Here is a 20,616-nt window from a genome sequence, read left to right as displayed (position 1 = left end):
TAAACACAACTGCACTTATTTTTAGTCAGCGGAAAGGGGCAGAAGGATGGCTTATTTATACTCTGATACTGTGTATTGCAAAGATTGGAAACTATAATTTACAAAAAATGCTTTTCCTCTTTGGGAACCATGAGTCTTATATGTGCCTGAAGATTTTCAGATTTGGAAGTGTCATTCTTAGCTTAACATAGTTCTTCAGTACCTGTGATTTATTATCATGGGCCTTTACACAAACATTTTGCCATAACACATTACTGATACCATATCTTACTGAGTAGAATTGCATTCTGCTAGGAAATTTGAGCTCTCTCCATATCCTGATGTCTATGAAGGACTCTTCTGAGGTTTGAGTTTGGATTGTGAAAGTGTATACGACCTTGTATCTTTGGGTTTTTTTCTATCCACAAGAGTGTAAATGCCACTATTCATACCAGTGGCTGCAAAATCAGGTAATGGACAGTAACTGCTGATGAGAAGGAATTGAGTAAAAAGCACAGCTGAAACCAAGTCTCAACTTGATCAGGTCTCTTCTACATACATCAAACATGAATAATTTCCTGCCTGCTCCATTATTTTAGTTAAGTAATTGGAAATCCTATTGATCTGCACATGGGGCTTAAAATAACACAGTCTCAGTGGCAAGGCTGTAATTTCTGCCAAGATGTATTGTTCCTGATTAGTACTAGGACAGGAGCCACCCATCTCCACAGCAGCAGAGCATGTATTAGTACCATGTCAGGAAATCCTCTGATGCAGGGCTGCTGTGGGTGAGCAGAATGCCATGTGGTGGTGACCTCATTGATAAAATTGAAGCGTGTGGATTTAATGTTACTCTGAATACTGACTCAATAGTTTATATTCTTTCTGTCACTGCATTTTGCAGAGATCTTTCGTCAGCTCTCTAAAAGAAGAAGGGTAATGAGCATCACCAGCCAAACAATCTGATGAATCAGTCTGAGATGCTGTTGAAAGATCATCTCTCTCTCTCTCTTTCTCTCTCTCCCTCAGTCCTTCTTTCCCTTCTTCATTGCTTCTGTGTGGGTGACTGATTCATCTGACTCTTCTCTGTGCACAGTGGGTCTCTGCTACTCCTCTTGTATTTGCCATGCACTGATACTCTGGAGAGCTGAAAATGTAAGAGGCAGCAGGATCTGAAAAGGGAAACAAGCTTGTTCTCCCACTCAGCAAGAACCAAGAAGCAGAACAGTGATATAGACACAGCAGCTGGCCAAGCTGAAACTCAGATTAAAAACTTGGCAGTATAGCCCTTTATGTACTGGATTTGCTATAATTAAATATTTAGCTGCACTGCAGCTTGAGGACTCCAGTACATGGAGTGCTATAAACCAAAGTTTCCTTAATTGGATGACTGTTTTGTGTGTGATTCCATACACCTCTCAGGTAAAAAACTGTTTAACTCATTTGAAGTCTCATGCAGAAACATCTGTATGTAAGATCTGTTTTGTAGCACTGTTATTAAAAGTAACTAGGGCAGCCTGGGATGTGAAGTCCTATTAAATTTCAGTCAAGGTCTAAATCCCAGAGATGAACTGATAAAATGTATCTGATCTATCATCCTGTGGCTGATCAACATGTGCATATACATCTCCTCTCATACTCTACTGCTCTTAATTTATCTGTGAATCTCAGCAATATTTTTTTCTACCTGTCAGTTTTACAGCATCTGTTAAGGAAGTCCACTAGTCCACAGTGTTCTATAAACAAAGTAATAATTCTCACAGCATCTTTATGTGGCCAATACTTTGTGCCCATCTTTAATAAAAACTGAACTGTGTAAAGAAATTCAAAAATTTCTTAGATCACATAAGTTAATAGAGCAGCTAAATCCACAATTTAGAACTCCTGACTCATTATTCTATGATCATAGTCACTTTTTACCATGTATAATGAAGAATAACCTACTATGTTTTGGGGGCAGAATAAGTGCCATTGTTTGGTTTTTTAAAGGAAAAATTACCAAAAAGGCAGAAACTTTAAAGCATTGCTGGTAGGAGTACTGTTGAGTTATTTGCACTAAATGGGATAATTAATGTAACTACATAATTACATAAATGTAATTACCTATTTTCTTGGCAATGTATTGAAAGGTGTCCCAATACAAATGTTATGGTGCAATATAGAATACTGTTGTCTAATGTACACATAATGGAGATAAAAACATTTATTCTGAATTATTTAGACAAGCTGGTATCATATTGTGCTGTCCTTGGTCATATCTAAGACTTTTGTCTATTGTGCTGTGTTAGTGAAGTGACTTTAATTCAGCATGTTGCAGCAGAATATGTTGGTCACTAGACACTGCTGCAGAAGAGAAGACAACTTGCAGTAGCAGTAATTTCAGCTGCACAGTTTCTGCTCCCATTGGATTTGATGATAGTGCCCATCATCCTGCTATGCATCATTCTGCAGTTTATAACTAATTTCTTGTTTGTCTGGAAGAATACATACTCCTTCCACATGATCCTCCTTTTCACCTCTTTTTATTCCTCTCAGGATCCTTTCAGAAGCAAACACATCACATTTTTGTCAGTTCTCAGACAATAAGGATTTTACTCTTACACCCATTCCTCTCTTTCTTTGTCTCCCTTCATCTCCAGGTTTTGGTTTCATCCTTGGTGCAAGACAAGGGATCAACTTGCCAAGAATTAGTAGCTGATACCCAAGAGCCTGGATTTGGGCCCACTAAGCTGTGGGAAGGGAGTGTAATGTAAATGAGTCAGTGTAGATCTGTTGCCTCTAGTGCCCCAAGTACTGCTTCACTGCCTAGATAAAAAGTTAGAGACTGGAGGAAAAACCTGTGTTACTGTTGATGTGTTGCAGGAGATTGTTTAGTAGTTGTTGAAGATGTGTTCATTTTATTCTGAGTGTTTAATTAGAGTAGTTGTACAGTAAGTGCAGGATTATCTCTCCCAGTGGCTCAGATACTGTGGCACTGTTCCTGAAAAAATACCACAGATTTCTGTAAGAGTAGATTGGATCTTAAGTGGTGAAATTATTTTTTATTTCATCAGCCATACTGCTTAACTCAAGATTCTAAACTGAGTTCTTTGCATAGCCAGGTGCACAATCCTCCTTGGGATGCATTTAACGAGGGAAGAATGCCTTCCATGAAATTGTGTTGTGTTCTCCAGCTATCAAATTCTTCCAGGGGCTCAAAAAAAAAGCAGTCCAGAAATTATTTTTGAAAGCAGAAGCTAGCTTTCAAATTGCAAAGATCTGAGAAATGCTGACAAAAGTTTTCAGAAAGATAGAGCACTTGTAGCTTAAAGTAATTTTCCCCTGTGAGATCAAGTCCAGCTTGAGTCAGTTTCAAGTCAGATGTCCAAGAATCAAAGTTTCTACCATTCATTTTGAAAAGCTGGAATTTAACCACTGGAGAGCTTTGAAAAGTCCCAGCAAGAGTGTTTACAGATTTAAGTGCTTTTCTGAGTATTTGAATCTAAGATTTATTTGCATGTACATTTTATAGGCACTTTCTCCTCCATGTAATCCGTTTTCATGCTATTTCCAGTTCCTATTATCTGTGTAGCTGATTAAAATGCTTCCACTGAATACTTGCAGCAGTGAAATTGATGGAACGTGGTCTAACCTGTCTTCCCTCCCCTTCTTCCTCAGTCTCTACAAGTAAAATTTCTCTATATACTCTGACTCATAACCTTATGACTTTTCTTCCCATTTCAGACTTTTAATGTGAAATGATTATTTATTTTGAGAGTTTATTTGCTTACCTCCATTTTTTCTGTTGTTTTCTGTGTTGTTCACTCAGCTTCTGCTCTGTAGGTGCTTAGACATAAACTTAGCTCCATGTGAACACCTAGCCTGCACATCAGACCACTGAACCCTCTTAGTACTGCTGAGCAATTAATGAGATCCTTTTTGCAGCTTTAATGGAGAATTCCAGTCCTGTCCTTAGTTTGCTAGACATGAACAGATTAGAAACAAATCTGCTTTTTCATTGAGGTTTATTTTCCTATCTAATACACAACATATGAGTAATTTTCACATACAACTGCTTTTGGTACTGAAAGCACTCCTTTTGGCCTTGTTTCCTTCCTGACTTCTGCAAGAGTGGACTAGTTCATCTGTAATGCTACTTTTTTTACTTGACTTCTGTGGAAGTCCCCAGAGATTAATTTAGTCCAGTTAATAAAAATAGAAACAGAAAACTGCAGAAGCTTCATTTACAATCCTGTAGCATTTAAATTTTAGACATAAAGATAGTTGAGTGTAAACAATGTTAACTTATATATAGGAGTTGTTGATTTCAAGTTTGAATTTAATGTTATGGTTAGAACTGCAGTAAGCACTGGTGAAGCAGAATGGTGCTGACTTCACCTCTGTTTTGGTATGATGAGTGTCCCCTTGAACTATAAAGTGGGGTGTTACTCTGACAAATAGAGCTACCACTGGCAGAACAAATTGCACAAAGCTGAGACTGAAGAGTTCTACCCAACAGAAGCAATAATATGATGGAGCTTTGAAAACTGAAAAACACTGTCTTTTTCTGGTGTTCACACCATAAACAGAAGACAGTGTAAAAATACAGCTGTAGGAAAGTTATAAAACATCAACTTCTGCAGTATAAGGCAAAAATAAAAAGGTAAAAGTACTGTGAAATACCCCTACAGTGTTAAGGCCAGTGTATTAGGTATCAGTGGTTGACTTTTGACCAGTGGTGTTACACACATAAATCATTACCACTAAATGTTTTAATCTGGATTTGTTGTCTGTACATATTTCATGTTAGTACTACTTGAACTGGTTTTATGTTTCTGGAATAGGTTGTGGCAAATGTGGTTGTTTATTAAAAAGCTGAGACCACTGTCCATAACTTCTCCGCTGAGCTGTGTGCTGCTCTGGAGCCTGTGCAGGGTCCCGGTGCCATCCCCTTCCCGGGATGTAGTGTCCCGGTACACGGTCCCGGTGCCATCCCCTTCCCGGGATGTAGGGTCCCGGTACACGGTCCCGGTGCCACCCCCTTCCCGGGGTGTAGTGTCCCGGTACACGGTCCCGGTGCCATCCCCTTCCCAGGGTGTAGTGTCCCGGTACACGGTCCCGGTGCCACCCCCTTCCCGGGGTGTAGTGTCCCGGTACACGGTCCCGGTGCCAACCCCTTCCCGGGGTGTAGTGTCCCGGTACACGGTCCCAGTGCCATCCCCTTCCCGGGGTGTAGTGTCCCGGTACACGGTCCCGGTGCCATCCCCTTCCCGGGGTGTAGTGTCCCGGTACACGGTCCCGGTGCCATCCCCTTCCCGGGGTGTAGTGTCCCGGTACACGGTCCCGGTGCCATCCCCTTCCCGGGATGTTGGCCGGGCTGAACGCGCCATCTAGTGACTGGCGGGGATGGGTTATTTAAAACAAGCAGGAAAGAACAGAAAGGCAGTGGAGTTTTAAATGAATTTCTGCATCAGCAAGGAAAATGGATGAAGGTTGGCAAATCCTTATATTGATTTATTTTTCTCCCCCGATTAACAGCCATTCCTAGATTATTATTTGTTTTTTAAAATGCCATTGTTTCTATTGTCTGTTCTCCACTCTGCTCTCAGGCTGTTTACTAAGATGGATTGAAATCACCTGATGTGGCACAGTGTTTGGGCAGAAAGTTAGTGATGTATTCACAAAGCTTCAAAAGTCACTAGAACATCAGTTTACTGCCTGCATCTGAAATTCATATTCTCAAAAATTTGGTTCAGATGTCTAGAACTGCCTGGTTTTCTTAGAATCATAGAATGATTTGGATTGCATCGTCATCTAGACCCAGTTGCTCAGAGCCCTGCCCAGTCTCACCTTGAATGTTTGCAGGGGTGGGGAATCTACAACATCTCTGAGCAATCTCATCCAGTGTTTTAGCACTCTCATTGTAAAAATCCTCTTCTTTAGATCTAGTCTGAATCTACCCTCTTTAGCTTAAAACCATTAGCCATTGTTTTATGCCCTACTAAAAAAGTTTATCCCAGTGTTTATATAAGTTTTTATAAGTGCAATAAGGTCTCCCATCCCTCACTGCTCCATTGTCCACCTGTCCTATCTGTAACTGCTAAGCCTCTCACTTGGTTGTACATAAGTGGTATGCAAATAGAATTTTGTGCAAAAAGTCGCTAATAATGAGGGCACCAAACCCCTCCTGGAGTCAGTTGAGATGAAATAACTTTATTTCAAAAACATGGAAAACAGTAATTTTTGTTACCAATCAGGGAAGGAGTTACTTGAGTCAGCCAACACCTGCTAGCTCTATAGATGAAGAGAAGAAATGCACACTGAGGATCTTTGTTTCCTGTACGCAATGCTTACAAATCAAGTTAAATATTGAAAGCAACATTTTGATGTTGTTTCTCTCTGGAGACAATTGTGTTATTCAGTCCAAGTCACTATTAGTTTGAAAACCAACTGTCCCTGTGGATCCCATCTAATTAAGTACTTTTGATTTAAAAATAACTTCTTTGAGATTGTTGGCTTAAGAAAAGTGTTACTACTTTTCTGTTCCTTTTTTTTCCTAGGATATTAAATACGACGTTGTTTGAACTGTATGAAGCTCTGGGAAATTTTCCTGCCTTATGGGTCCTCAATGTGCTGCTTATAGTTCTTCAAACTCTGCACTGTTTTTGGTCTTACCTAATCATAAAGGCAGCCTACAGAGCTATTTCAAAGGGCAAGGTAAGACAGCATGGTTCTGTTTCATGATTTAAAGTTTTTCATTATCAATACATGTCACATTTTGTTTGGTTTAGGTTTTTTTCCTGATCCATAACATGCTACTGAAGACACTCTTGTTTTAGATAAACTCTTCTTTCCTTTCTGGGAAACTTTTCCCCCTCCTGACTGTCAGATAAGTTAATAATACTCTGTATAGTGATTGCCTTTATATGTGCTTCTGCACTTCTTTCTTCACAAGGTGGTACACTGAACTAAACTACATAGGGAAATCAGATGAAAGAAACCCAACAAGTAAACTCTTTTCTTGGGGCTGCACTTCATTACAATAGCTGTTAGCAAAATGTTAATTTCACAGCTGGAAGTGATAGCAAAGTGAAATTCTGCTGCCTTTGCTAGTAGCAAAGTTACAGATCACAGCCTTTTCTGGGTTTTGGTATTAATGAGGTGTTGCAAAGAGCTATTTCTAGTATTCCCAGAGCAAGACTGTTTGGGCTAGAATTTACTGTCTTGCTATCGCTGGTACACTTGACAGGAAGATGTCACTCCCAGAAACACCAACCCACAGTTGCTGTGCAGACACAGGGCTTATGTGCTGATGGTAGAATCCTTACAGATCTTGTAAAGTCAGGACACTTTGCCCTTAAAGAGCAGAGTGCATTGGTGGGACTTACCCAAAGTGAACGGGATTGTTCTCCAGAAAATTGCTTTCTATGAATGTACTGGAGAGCTCAGCCACGCACTGGCAGAGCCCAAAATCTGCCACTCAGTCTGTGAAAGACAGTGCATTCACAAGCTGTATTTTGCCTGGAAGCCATGCTTTAGTCTTCACTGCTTTAAGCAATTATTATCCTCACCTATCCTGTCTGAATTATACCTTCAAAGTGACTTCAAAGACTGCTTCCTACTATCTCTTACTCTGCTTGTTTATCCTTTCCCTTGTGCTGTGCTGGAAGACTGGGAAGTGGAACCCCTTGCATGTAAGTTTCTTTACATTTACTATGCAAAAGATTTATTCTGACAACACTGGTATTTGTAGTTTGGGTTGGTTTAGTTCTATTAATTTGTAGTTTCTGCTTGGTATTTATCATTGTTTGTATTTATATATTTAAGTAAAGACTATCTTTAAAGGCTGTTTTTTACTTATAGGCTATGCATCACCCAAAACCATTCAAACCCACTCTGTGTAGTATTTGTGTGCTCTTATGCTGCACCCTTTTTTCATAGATAGATAGATAAGTGTGTGTGTGTGCATACATATAATTTTATATATATATATCTCAGCAGGATAAGCATCTGTTCTGTCAGCATTCAGGACACACACTTGAGACTGTAAATCCTTCACCTGTAGTTCTAACAATTCAGGAGAAAACTGAGATTGTACAGAGTTAGAGCTGAGTTAGACACTTGCAGAAACACAGTGACCAGGTGTACTAAGACCATTCTCTTCTGTCTGATAAGGATCTAATTCTAAGTGTATTTCTGTACTCCCACCAGGTGCAATATAAAAGTCCCTTTATATGAAAGACACTGAAGTGACCTATTAATTGAAGCTCTCTAAATTATGGAACTAAATTTCTGACCTCAGCTGAAGTCCAGTTTCCCAGGTGTCAGGATTGTGGGCTTGCAAGACATTGACATTAAAAACTTTACTTATTGGAAACTATATGGGAAGTGTTTTTCTGCTGTTCCAAGCAGAATAGTGTCACTCAGGTACTGTGATACTGCAAGAATGACACTGGGAGCCCCAAAGGCAAATGGCTCTTTCTGAGATGAGAGTGGAATTCTCATGAAGACTTTCCAGAGGAGAGGAGGATTACTGTAAACAAAAATTTACACAAAGTGGCCCAGTTCTTAAGTGCTTTTTTGTTCTTCAGGAAAAAGACTCACTATGCATGTTTCCCCCTTTTATGTCTGTTTGCTGTAGTAAAGTCAGCTATAATTGCCCAGTTGTGGCAACCAGCACAGTGTGGACTGATCATGAAGAAATTGGGATGCTCAGCTATACAAACAGGAGTAGAAACAGGTGTAAAATGGCAACCTTAGAGCTGCATGCAGGTTAAACTTCAGACCTCTTTCTGTTGATGCTGGATTTTTGTATTACATCTGGTGGATTCTTGCTAGCTTTGGAGATTTTCAAGATTTTTCAAAGAAGTCAGCTGAAAATTAGCAGGAAATCCCTAGAAACTAAGGTCCATCTGTTTCTGAAACATCTTTCCAGTGACACAGTGGGGCACACAGTTGAACTGTGACTTCTGTGTTAGGGACTGAACTGGACTGTGTCCAGTTTTGCAAGTGCCATTCTCACCACTTGTCTGAAGTTAGAGACTGAAGTTTTATTTCAAGCATACTGATGTCTCCTTCTCCAAGCACACAGCATTGTTCCCTAGAGACATGTGGTCTCCAGTGAGTTGGGAGATAAGGAAGTTGGGTAGAACATTTTGTATTACCAGGTCAAAGAGCACCACTCCAATTGAAGACAGGAAATTAAGTTGTAGTTAGTAGGAGGGCAGAGGGACTGAGCCTAGGCTGAATTTGGGAGCTTGGATTGTTTATGTTGCGGTAACTGTTGTCTTCAGTTATTGCAAAACCCTTTGCCTTGAGCATTTTGCCATTCTACCCTCAGTGCACCAGAGCTGAGCTCTCACCCTGCCTTTGCACGTGGTGTATGTATGTGCAGACATCTGTGTTTGAAGTGAGCGCAGGCAGGCAAAGGCACAGAAGTGTGCCAGAGCTGAGATTGCCTTCAAAGCTCAAATTGAAAAAATATGTGAATTCTCTGATTCTCTGGAACCAAAAAGCTGAGTTGTTTCCTTACAGTCACATCCTGCCTACTTCTTGTCCACATTCTACAGGTAGCAAAGGATGCCCGAAGTGATGTTGAGTCCAGCTCAGATGAGGAAGAAACAGTACCTCGCTCAAAGGCCCCGCACAGCACTGTCACCACCAACGGGACCAGCGGGGCCAATGGGACAAACGGGTATCTTACTGCTGCCACTTCCTCAGAGGAGCACTGATCCTGCAGCTCAGTCATGAGACACCAACAGAATGAACTGTTTGCTACTGGAAGTAAATTATGTGAATGCGGTTTATTCATGTATTTCAGCATCAGAAAAAAATTAGGAGTATCAAATCATTCTGATAGCGCACTGCCATATTTCCTGTTTGTGAATGAAGACAGCACACCATTCTGTGTATGTAGGCATGCTGTATGTGTATGTAACTGACACAATGGGAGCAGTATTTTTCACTTGTACTGTCCGAAATATTATTTATTTTTTATTCTTTTGGGAACTTCTGGACAAAAGGGAATATCCATTCTCAAACTTCGTGTCTTGGATTCTCAGTAATGGAGAGCATCATGCTCAGATCTCTTCTGTCCATCCCTCTTGCTTTTGCTGAATCTGCTATAAGTAATAGTTGCTTGGTTTGTTACTTACAGTAAGATAGAACATAGCTTTATAGATTTTAGATCTGCTTCAGATATTTTTGCTATCTTTGTGTTTTAAAATACTGGTTTTGAAATTGCTTATCAAATCACAGTTACTGTTCCTCAAAAATAATTTGGGAAAAAAAAAAACGTGGTAATTGTGGGATATTATTTTAGCGTAATTTAAAATTCAATTTGGTGGCTAATTGCATTAGAAGTAGACTTGATTTGTTGTGCAAATACCCAAAAGCATTGTTGTCAGCACTTAGGATAAATTCATTCTTACCTTTTTTTTGGCCTTTCAATTTTTGACCTCTACAGATTTTAGTTTTTTGCATAAATTCCATGTAAAAAGGTGTTTCTTCAAATGCACCATTCTGAATCCAGACTTAACTCCTGAAACTGTTCTTGCATGTTCACCTGATTGAGAGCAGAGGTGTAATGGAAAAAAACAGCAGATGAAAAGTCAATTTCTTCCTTGGACACAGTCAGTCTAGGTATTGTTCTCAAAATTATTGCTACTTCCTTGGCAGGATGAAAAGAGAGGAGGCAGAAGGTCATACATTACTAGAATTAATTTATTTTAAATGTGTGAAAACTTGAGCAAAATTCACTTCACATAATCCACAGCAAACTTTGAATGCTCAGCAGTATTTCATCACCTCTACAAATAAAATTAGGGGGCATCTGTAAAATAATTTTGCATTCCTTTTTCATCCAAGATTTAAAAATAGTATCCCAAAGAAGACAAAGTAACACCCTAAGTAAACATCTTTATGAGCATTATATGCGTACTTCTTCCAGTCTCTAGATCAAAGTTAGATGCTAAGGATGCTGAGGATCATACAGCTCTTGCAGGGTGCTCTTCTGTGATTTGTAACAGCAGTGCCAAAAGTAGGCAGGGCTCTTGGGTAACAGACTCTATGCAACCTACTGCTCAACAGTATTGTGTGTGCACACAGAACCAATGTGCTTGTAGACCAAAGACTTACATACATATACATACACATATACACATATATATTGTGTGTGTGTGTGTATATATACGCATATACAGTCATACACACACATATATATATAAGTTACAAAAATAAAGGAAGGAACAAACCAGGAAAAAAATCTTAAGCATGTCTTCTATATACAAAGGGATTGGAGTGCTGTGTTCACCTGGAAACTTGAGCTGAGGTAATTTCTGATTCCTTCCACCTATGCAAATAGTAAAATATACATGGTTTCTGATGCCATAAAATATGCTTAAAGACTATTTTATACAGACTTCATTGAAGAAAGTTGTGCTGTCACTTCTTTCTTTTGAAAACAGATTTGTCCTATTCTACTGATCACTCTTGAAAACTTCTAAAACTTCTATTATCTATAGAAACTCCTATGTATTAGGAAAAAAGAGGTCTGTGTGTTAGGAAGGAAATGTGCTAAAAGCAAGGTTGGAATGGCATCAGTGGAAATAGTACCTCAACTTACTAAAGAATAAAGGCAAGAAAAGTCAGAAATTGTAAATCAGAAAAGATCTGTCAGTTCTACTACCCACAGAACATCTTTTCAAAAAGCCAGATTATCCTGTAATCCAGCAGCTGCATAGTTTATATGTCCATAAGTACATCTAAGGGAGCAAGAGAGCCTTACTTAAATCTCCTTCTCCCCAGAAAGTTTCTCTGCCTCTAATTTTTTTCATCTGTCTCCTGTGCATTTGATTTCTTAGTTACTGCAGGGCAGGTTATGCATGTCAAAATATGCTGATTGCAATAGAAAGTATCCTATCCATGGTGTTTGCAGCTGTGTAGTAAGTACTATAAAGATGATGCCAAGATTTTAAAATAAAAACATCCTGGGATATATTAAATTAAGATTATAATTTGTGAAATCTGACCTGCTAAAATTGTAATGGACAATATCAGTTTAAATACACCTCTTTTGTGGTGTTGATTACTACCTCCACTGAACCATTTCCCTTCTGCAAAATGGTTAAAAAATGACATTCTGGCAAAATATTTTATCTCACATAAGAACAGAGTGTTGCTGTGAACTGTCAACATGCCCAACATAGACCATATGCTGCAATGTTGGTGATACCAGGGCACAGAGAAATCCCCAACAACAATCTCTGTGCCAGAGGCCTTTAGTCCCTGTTGATCCTCTTCAGCAATGCTCTGTAATGTTCATTCAGATGTAGGGTCAAGGCTACAACCCTTGACATGATTTACCATCGTTACATATGCTGTTAGGGTATGATAGAATCATAGAATGTTAAGGGTTGGAAAGGACATTGAAGATCATCTAGTCCCAACCCCCCTGCCATGAGCAGGGACACTTCACACTAGACCAGGTTGCTGAAGACCTTATCCAGCCTGGCCTTGAACACTGCCAGGGTTGGGGCATCCACAGCTTCCCTGGACAAGTTGTTCAGTATCTTACCATTCCTGAAGTAAAGAATTTCTTTCTAATAGCTAACCTGAACTTTACTCCTCTTTGTTCCAATACTCTTATTAACTTAATGGCCCTTCTCTGGATGTGCTCCAACAGTTCCATGTCCTTCTTATGTTAGGGACACCAGACCTGGCTGCAGTGCTCTGGGTGGAGTCTCATGAGAGCAGAGGGCCAGAATCCCCTTCCCTGCCCTGCTGTCCACTCTCCTGTGGATGCAGGCCAGGATACATTTGGCTTTCTGGGCTGCGAGTGCACACTGATGGCTCATGTTGAGTTTTTCATCAACCATCACCCCCAAGTCTCTCCAGAGTTGCTCTCAATCACTTCTCCACCCAACCTGTAGGAGTGCCTGGGACTGGTATAATGCAGGAGTAGGACTTTGCACTTGGCTTGCTTGAACTTCATGAGGTTTCCATCAACCCTCCTCAAGCCTGTCAAGGTCCCTTGATCCCTTACTGTTAAAAGGTGCATCTGGGATTGAAACTTCCTTTGAACTTTAAGTTGCATCTGTGATATGCTAAAGCATGTATGCAGTTACCTTGATTCAGCTAAAACCCAATGATGTACTTCTTCCTTAAAATCCTGGCTTTGTGGAGTCTGTTCTTAGCAGTCTAGGATAAACTTCATGCAGATATGTCTGGGAAGTAAGTGACGTAAGAGATTCAAATGACACATTTGGGGAAATAGGCTAAGAGGAAGCCTTAAGAACTTCACTAACCTTTGCTAAACAATGACTGATCTTTCAGGCTAGAGGTTTATCATAAAAATTATTAATTCACACTTTTTTTCTGTCTCTAGCAGGAAGAACCAAGTGATTTAGTGATCAGACATGGCAGTGTGCTTTAATTCATCATTTTAACTAATGGGTGCAAAAACTTTGGCTTTATCTTCCCCTCTGCAGAGAAAATGCCATGCAATTGTTTCCTCTTTCATTTGAACTTATTTGTTTTTCTGATGAAGAGCTTTGCAAGGTGCATTTGGAGGTCATCAGGTATTTAGAGGTTAATTGCACATATTTAGAATATTAACTGAAATTATTCGCATGGTTCATGGTAAATGTGAGACCTTAAAAGGTTCTGTATATTCACACCTTTCGTAGAATTGTCATTTAGAAATTCTAGAAATGAGAGTTTGTACTCTATAACCTCTGTCTTTGAGTTCTATGCTCCTTGTTTATAGTACAGTACATGACACAGTGGTTGAGATGTCAAAGTAGAAAAATGAGGAAAATAGGGTTTATTAGTAAATAGTAAGAATTTGTCTTCTCTCCTAGACAGCCCAGATTATGGTAAAATAAGATTCAGGTTTCCCTTTGTGTACTGTTTCCTATATTGGCATATTTTGTATCAAAAGAAGAATACATGGTAGGTTGTTTGTTTTGTTTGGTTGTTTTTCATAATGAACAACATTGCAGAAAATGGTAAAAATACCTGATCAAACAACAAGGGTGGACATTGGAGTCTTTTGGGTTTTGATCAATGTTAAGTAGTGCTAGTTTTAAAATACCAAAGTGCCCCATGCTGTTTCCTTGTTGCCCTTTTGTAGTTTTTTCTATCTGTTATTTAATGATTCCAGCAGAATTGGTACAGGTGTCGCAGGTTCTTATCTCCTGACTCAGCCTGTGACCATTCTGTGACCATGTGATTGCCAATGCCAAATGCTTTTTCTGAGACCCAAGTACATGCACTAAAGCTTTGCTTACAGTTAAGTGATTCTTGTCTTAAATCTGTATCTGATTCAGGTGAAAATCACTTTCTGGTTCTGAACAGGACATGAGGGTGAAAGCCGTGACCCTGCAGCACATGTCACTGATGATCAGTGCTGGTTGATTGAGACACTCAGTGTTTTACAGACTGCTCTAGTAGGAAGCCTAATGCCCATTTCATTCATTTTCTCATTACCACAGCCTTCTGTATCTCAGAGGAATATGGGCTACCATTGGTTTTATACAGCTGATGCTTTGGTATTTTTTTAATCTCTTTGCTACAACTCATTTTTGTATGTCTCCTATTGTCTACTTCCTGTGACATTTGTGGGAGAGGAGTATTAAATACTTTTTACCCTTCCTGTAAGGTAGACCCTCTTAGGCCTAACTTCAGTGTTCTGCAAACTACAGTTGCCTTTAAACCATGAAGCAAAACCAGTTTGTATTACTTGTTTTGACTGGTTTTGATTTGGAACAGAGACCTAATGGGAACTTCAGTAAGACAATGTTATTGTTTTTTCTCTTTTCTTTTGAAAAGCTCTAGTGGAGGTTTGGAAAGGTGGTGTACATGTATTGCCTTTAAAGATTTCTGATTATAGTTGCAATGAAAACACAGTGTTTGAGTGTGTCTCTACAGAATTCTCAATCTTTAAAATTTCTTTCAATTAAAAAACTGGAGGAAATACCATGAAAGGATGTTTTGGGAGTCATGTCAGTGATCACACATGACAGAAAAAAGGCAAGAAATATTGTCTTACATAAGTTTAAATGGGTGCAACAAAACACATTTTATGGCTTCTGCTGAGCTTCAACTGTTTTCTGTTCTGGGATTTAACTTTACACAGTCTCTTAGCATACTGTGCATGTTGACTGCTGCAAGTCAGAGTGAGGCAGATGACACATTTTCACCTGTGTTTTCATGACAATCCTGTGCTTGGGCAACTCTTTCAGAAATGTGATGTGTAGGAACTCCACTGTTCTGGATACAGTGATGCACTAGCTAGAAGTCCTTTCAATGTTTAGTTATTGTGTGAAACTTTGGGAGTTATTTTGTCTTTTATTTGACTGGGTTTGGGGTTTTTTTCTAATACAGAGAACAATTATTCCTCATAAAATCTCTGGAACCAACCAGTATTGTGGGCTATTTTAATTTGGAGACACTTTCATAATAAACATAAGTATTAGAAATGTAGTTTTTGTTTTCTTATTTTTTCTATGAGATACAGACAGTGTTTTCCTTGGTCTGCACTACTCTTGCAACTTGTCCAAGCACCCAGCCCAAAGAGAGCTAATGTTTAGCATAGAAGAACTCCTCTGTAAAATTTGACAGGTAACTATTATAGATTGCTAACTGTATTATTTGGGAGAAGAATGGGTTGCTAACAGTAAAGGGAAACAGCAGGAGCAGTTGGGAATAGTAAACCATCTTATAAAAATTGCATTCACATCAACTGCAAATTTTATATTTTGATTCAATGGGATGCCATTAGCACAACATTTAGTAAAGGTGATCCCTAGTGTACTACAGTCCCAAGCAGTCTTTCAGAATTGTAGATTAACCTTAAAGAAGGTTGTAGCCTAAAATGACAGGTTGCTGCAAAGTTGCAGTTGACAGTGTTGAGAATTGCATGCCAGAAGAGGATTTTCCTCTTTTCTTTAGAAACACAAGTTTATCCAATGGCTTATCTACCTTTGCAGTAAGTGTAGGAAAATACTGGCCAGTAAGTCATGCTAATATAATACTAAAAAAAATACAATTACTGCATTGTCTTTCCATTGTGAGGTTGTGCCATACATGGAGTTTAGACAAGCAAATTTCTTTAGCTTTGCATGGGAAGTTAAGTATTCATTTGCCTGGTTTTAATCTATGAGGTAAGCACTTACATTAATCTATTGTGCTGTAACTTAGCTAGTAAACCACCCACAAGGTCACCTATCACTTCAAGCTATTCCTCACTTAGCCAAAAGGTTAATGTATGCAGTCTTCTCTAAAAGTCTGGATTCCTTTATGGGAATTGCAATTGCCATCAATGTGAAGTGTAGCATGCTTCTGAATCAAAATAATGATACATCACTTGTGTTCTAACAGACCTGTTTCTCTGCCCAGCCAGTTATTCCAGCTGAAGCTGTGGTGTAGAAGATAATGGATAATGAAGAATTGAGCCCATGATCCAGTAGCCAGTGCAAAATAATCCATTGAGGCAAGTCAGTCAAAGAGTGTATTTCCATGTAGAGAGTTATCCATCAGTCACAAAACGGGTGAGTCAGTAGCAATTAGCACTGTTAAACATGCTGTGACTGAACAGGAAGAAAATCACACTGATGCTAATGGTATCTTATTTCAATGAATCATTTCAGTGCATAACTATATATATATAAAATATAATATGAAAACCACCACACACTCGCATGACTAAACACTATTTTTAGCTTCTGTCAGTCTCCCCAAAAACTTTTGAATGTGTGGCTCAATTAGTCCAAATTTGAAAGGGAGATACTGTGTTGCAGTTATCCCTGTCCTTATAATGTACTTAGTCAGCAGGCAGGTAAGAGAACTACAGATCAATCCACTGGACAAAGGGTAGGCAGGGTGCAACTGGTGCCCTGCACCTTTAGCAGGAGCAAAGCAGGAGCCAAACTGGCATAACTCAGGAGTGGTTCAATGGCTCTGATCCTTAGACTGTAAAGAAGAGCTGAGATATTGCAATAAAAAGAATGGCACTGTTTAAGGACAAACCCCAGATCTATAGGAAATCAGGCTTCATTGCCTGTACTTCTGCTGCAACAACTTATTTATAAATAAGCTCAAGACTCTAAAGGGTTCTTTGTGTGTAGAGCTGTCAGAGTGATTAGGGATAATATGGATAAAAAGAATGGAGTGTCACTGTCTGGCACTCAGAGCCATTCCTCCCAACCCTTCAGACATACAATCCTGTTTTAGCAGTAATGTCTCATATAACTGAATTGCAACTATTGCTTTCAAAAAGGTTAAGACTAATACCACAATCATTCAGTATAGCTTATTCACACAGTTAAAAAACATACTCCTGCCTATGGGACTGATTTATGTGTGCATATGTTTGTTATGTCAAGTTCCATACGGCTTTTAAAAAGTTATAAATCACAAGTGAGTTCACAGCAATGTTACAGTATTACAATGACAAAACTAATTAAGACAATTTCAAGGTACTGAATAAATTCAGTTTATTGACACATTATAGAAGACAGTATGACACAAGCACAGCATCACTTCCATGTCTTTTTGTTTCACAAGTGTAGCCAATACTTGTTTGCTTTTCAAAATATACCTAACAACATCCAAGAGTAGCCACCTCCACTCTTGTTTGAATAGGTGTGTAAAAAAACTGTTCTATTAGCCAGAAAGACTCTCACAGTAATTTGATTGATCTACAAATCTGACCTCCAGCCAGCATACAAACAATAGTGATTAAATACATTTAATACACATGCCATTAGCATTTAATATTACTTTGTCTTCCCAGCAGTCTTTAAATTTGTAGTGTATTTCCAGAATCACATACATTCAACACTTTCCCAACAGATTTTTACAACACGAGATAAATTTGATAAGTTGCTGAGCACCAGTACATCAGCAGTTTGCTGTATGGTCAGCATTAATTCATAGCCCATACATTTCAGACTTGACCATTGGTAGTTAAGTTGCACTTTGAAAGGGAAAGCAATGTTCAGCATTGAGCAAACTGATTTATGAAAAAAGCCTTTACTGACCTTCATTAAAATCTGCATTAAGATCCTGCTAATAAATGGAGCACCAGCATTAGCTGATTGTGTGTCACAGCCCCTAGGCTGCATGTTGCTTTTGAGCTCAAGAGCTTTCCCATCTGCTCTTTGGGGCATTTCATTCTGTATCTGTGTACCATCCAGCACACCAGGTTCCCAATAACAGTATCTGTTGGGTCAGTCTATTGTGTTATCTTAGTTGTCTTTACTATTACATATCACTACATTATGCAGCTTCATAACAAATAGAAAACTCCAAATTATCCAGGTGTGTGGTGTTCTACAGGCACTATGAGCACATTCAAAACAAAGGTTTTGAAATGTCAAGACAGATATTCCACTAGAATGAGGCCATTTCATGGAACTCACAGACCAGTTTTACTGGTATTTTAGAATGTAAAGAAGCAAATCTATTGTATACACTTTTCTAGCTTTAACCCATTTTTGAAATGCCTGGCTCGGTTTTAATGGAAATAAGATCTCAGATTTGCTCTGACAAATACAAGCAGGTACATTATTCTAGCTCCAAAAGGAGTTGTAAAGGTTTATATTATACACAATAAATATTTCAAACTTCTTCATTTAGGCATATGGACAGGACATTTATAACCAGGCACATCACTTTCTCTAGCAAATGATTTCTAAGAATATATATTTCAATAAAGTAGTTGTCACATATTTATGTTCTGTGTATAGTAATTGTGACAAATTCATTTTGTCACCAACTAACTACTCATGCCTGGGATTAACAAGACAATGGCACCAAGTTTGAACATCCTTCATCACTCAAGGCATTTCAGTTTCCTTCTTGTGTGATGATCAAATCACGTGTTACAGAGGGTGTCTGAGCAACACATACACCCTTAGTGATTAAACAGCACCATTTGAAATCATGGAAATGAGGTGGGTGTGTTTTGCCTGTCTTTTTGCTTTCATACAACAGCTGTAAACTATTTGGCTGAGCATGCTGAAGCTTACTTTCAGAGCAGCTCAGAGATGCTTGGCACAGATAGAAGTAGGGCAAGGGTATGCTTCAAAATGAATAGTCATTCTGGATAGAGGGCAATGGCATTAGTGAAAAGCCAAGGGTATGCTTCAAAATGAATAGTCATTCTGGATAGAGGGCAATGGCATTAGTGAAAAGCCAAGGGTATGCTTCAAAATGAATAGTCATTCTGGATATAAGAGCAGTGCCATTAGTGAAAAGCCAGAAGGGAAGGGCTTCTCTAAAAGAAGAGACACCAACAGCAGGCATAATGCCTCAGAGAGATGACACAAGCAGGAAGTGCAGAGCTGGCTCAATACATTTTTTCTAACTCCTGGCTAGTCTACTGACATGCATAAAAATGCCTACAGCATTCTTTTAGTGGTAGAAGCAATTAGTTGAAAGAAATATCTGCAACTTAAATATTCCTGTAATCTGATTGAAAAGGAAGCAAATCCACTAATGAACAATGAGACTCTTGAAATCAGGTTCCCATCCCTTGCCTCTTCATCCCAGTGCTAGTTACAGAATTCCTACAGAGGACAGAGAGTTAAAGGACAAAGCAGAAACTGTGGATTTTTTTTTTTTTTATCTGAGATGTTATTATAACAGTGCTTAGTAATTCTCTGCTGCTGTTCTATTCCAAAATTGCAGTGTAATCAGTTGGTACCTTTACCCTTCTTACTGCTCTTTGTGTCTATCTGGCTGTAACATAAGAAAAAAAAATCAATAGGGCACACCAAGGAAAATTATACACTACTTAGAAAACAGCAAATTATTCCCTATAGGGAAGAAGAAATGGAAGATTATCTCTTTTACTTTTTTTTTTAAGTTGCAGTCCTAGAAGATGAGAGGTGTAGTCCATCAAGCTACATAGTTAAGCTTAGACAAATGAAGTAATTTAGAATACAGTTCACATCTGAGTGGGAAACATTCCCAACTGTACTAGGAATAGCTGATCAGATAAGATCTGCTCACCAGATTTAAACATGCCTACTAGGTCTTACTATAGCTTTTGATTCACTAGAATTTCTAGATCTTCTTGAACTTAGTGAAGACTTCATTTGAACCATGGTATATTATCAGATGAAGCATTTTCTTTCTTGTTAAAACAGTCCTTTTAAATATTCTGTAAAAACAAAAACACTTTACAAGATAGAAAAAGAGTATTTTAAATCAAAGCTGAGCCCTGTGGTAGTGTTAGTCTTCTTGATGAGATTCAAAATACACACATGATTTATCTGTCACCACTCTACTTCATACTTTAATATATTATACTTCAGGCTTTGCCTTGTCAAAAGATTTCCAATGATAAAGTTTAACAGATCAGAAAAAAACCAACCATTTAGATGCATGAATAGAAAGTCTAACACTACAGAGTACAAGTTAGGGTAAAAATCAAGACAATGACCTATGACACAAGTAACTGAAGTATGTTCTAAGCTTCCTTTTTTAAATAGGTTTCAGGCCTATTTCAACCACATTTTGGAAAAGATACACAAACTATAGAAGGTACTTTATTTGCTATCCCAGGGGGATAATCAAAACCACAAATCATTACTTCATTATTGCATGTAATGGATCAAAATTTACATACCCAGAGACATTCAGTTAAGGCAG

At 38.7% G+C, this 20,616-nt stretch overlaps 1 protein-coding gene across 2 annotated transcripts in view; it reads left to right on the top strand.

The window, feature by feature from the left end:
• CERS6 (ceramide synthase 6) overlaps nucleotides 1-15,441 on the top strand; it is an 88,473-nt gene extending 73,032 nt beyond the window's left edge. The window contains exons 9-11 of one of the 2 annotated variants that reach the window (XM_079311822.1): nucleotides 6,519-6,675; nucleotides 7,629-7,652; nucleotides 9,528-15,441. In XM_079311822.1, coding sequence (XP_079167948.1) covers nucleotides 6,519-6,675; nucleotides 7,629-7,652; nucleotides 9,528-9,689 — 343 coding nt within the window. In that variant the 3' untranslated portion in view covers nucleotides 9,690-15,441. The remainder of the gene's footprint in view (nucleotides 1-6,518; nucleotides 6,676-7,628; nucleotides 7,653-9,527) is intronic. The other variant, XM_079311823.1, reaches the window with a different exon arrangement.
• The last annotated feature ends 5,175 nt before the right edge of the window (nucleotides 15,442-20,616 follow it).

The sequence above is a fragment of the Erithacus rubecula genome (genome assembly GCF_903797595.1).
Source record: "Erithacus rubecula genome assembly, chromosome: 8".
Taxonomy (NCBI): Eukaryota; Metazoa; Chordata; class Aves; order Passeriformes; family Muscicapidae; genus Erithacus; species Erithacus rubecula.
Note: the sequence above shows the minus strand (reverse complement) of the source record. Positions and strands in the feature narration are given on the sequence as shown.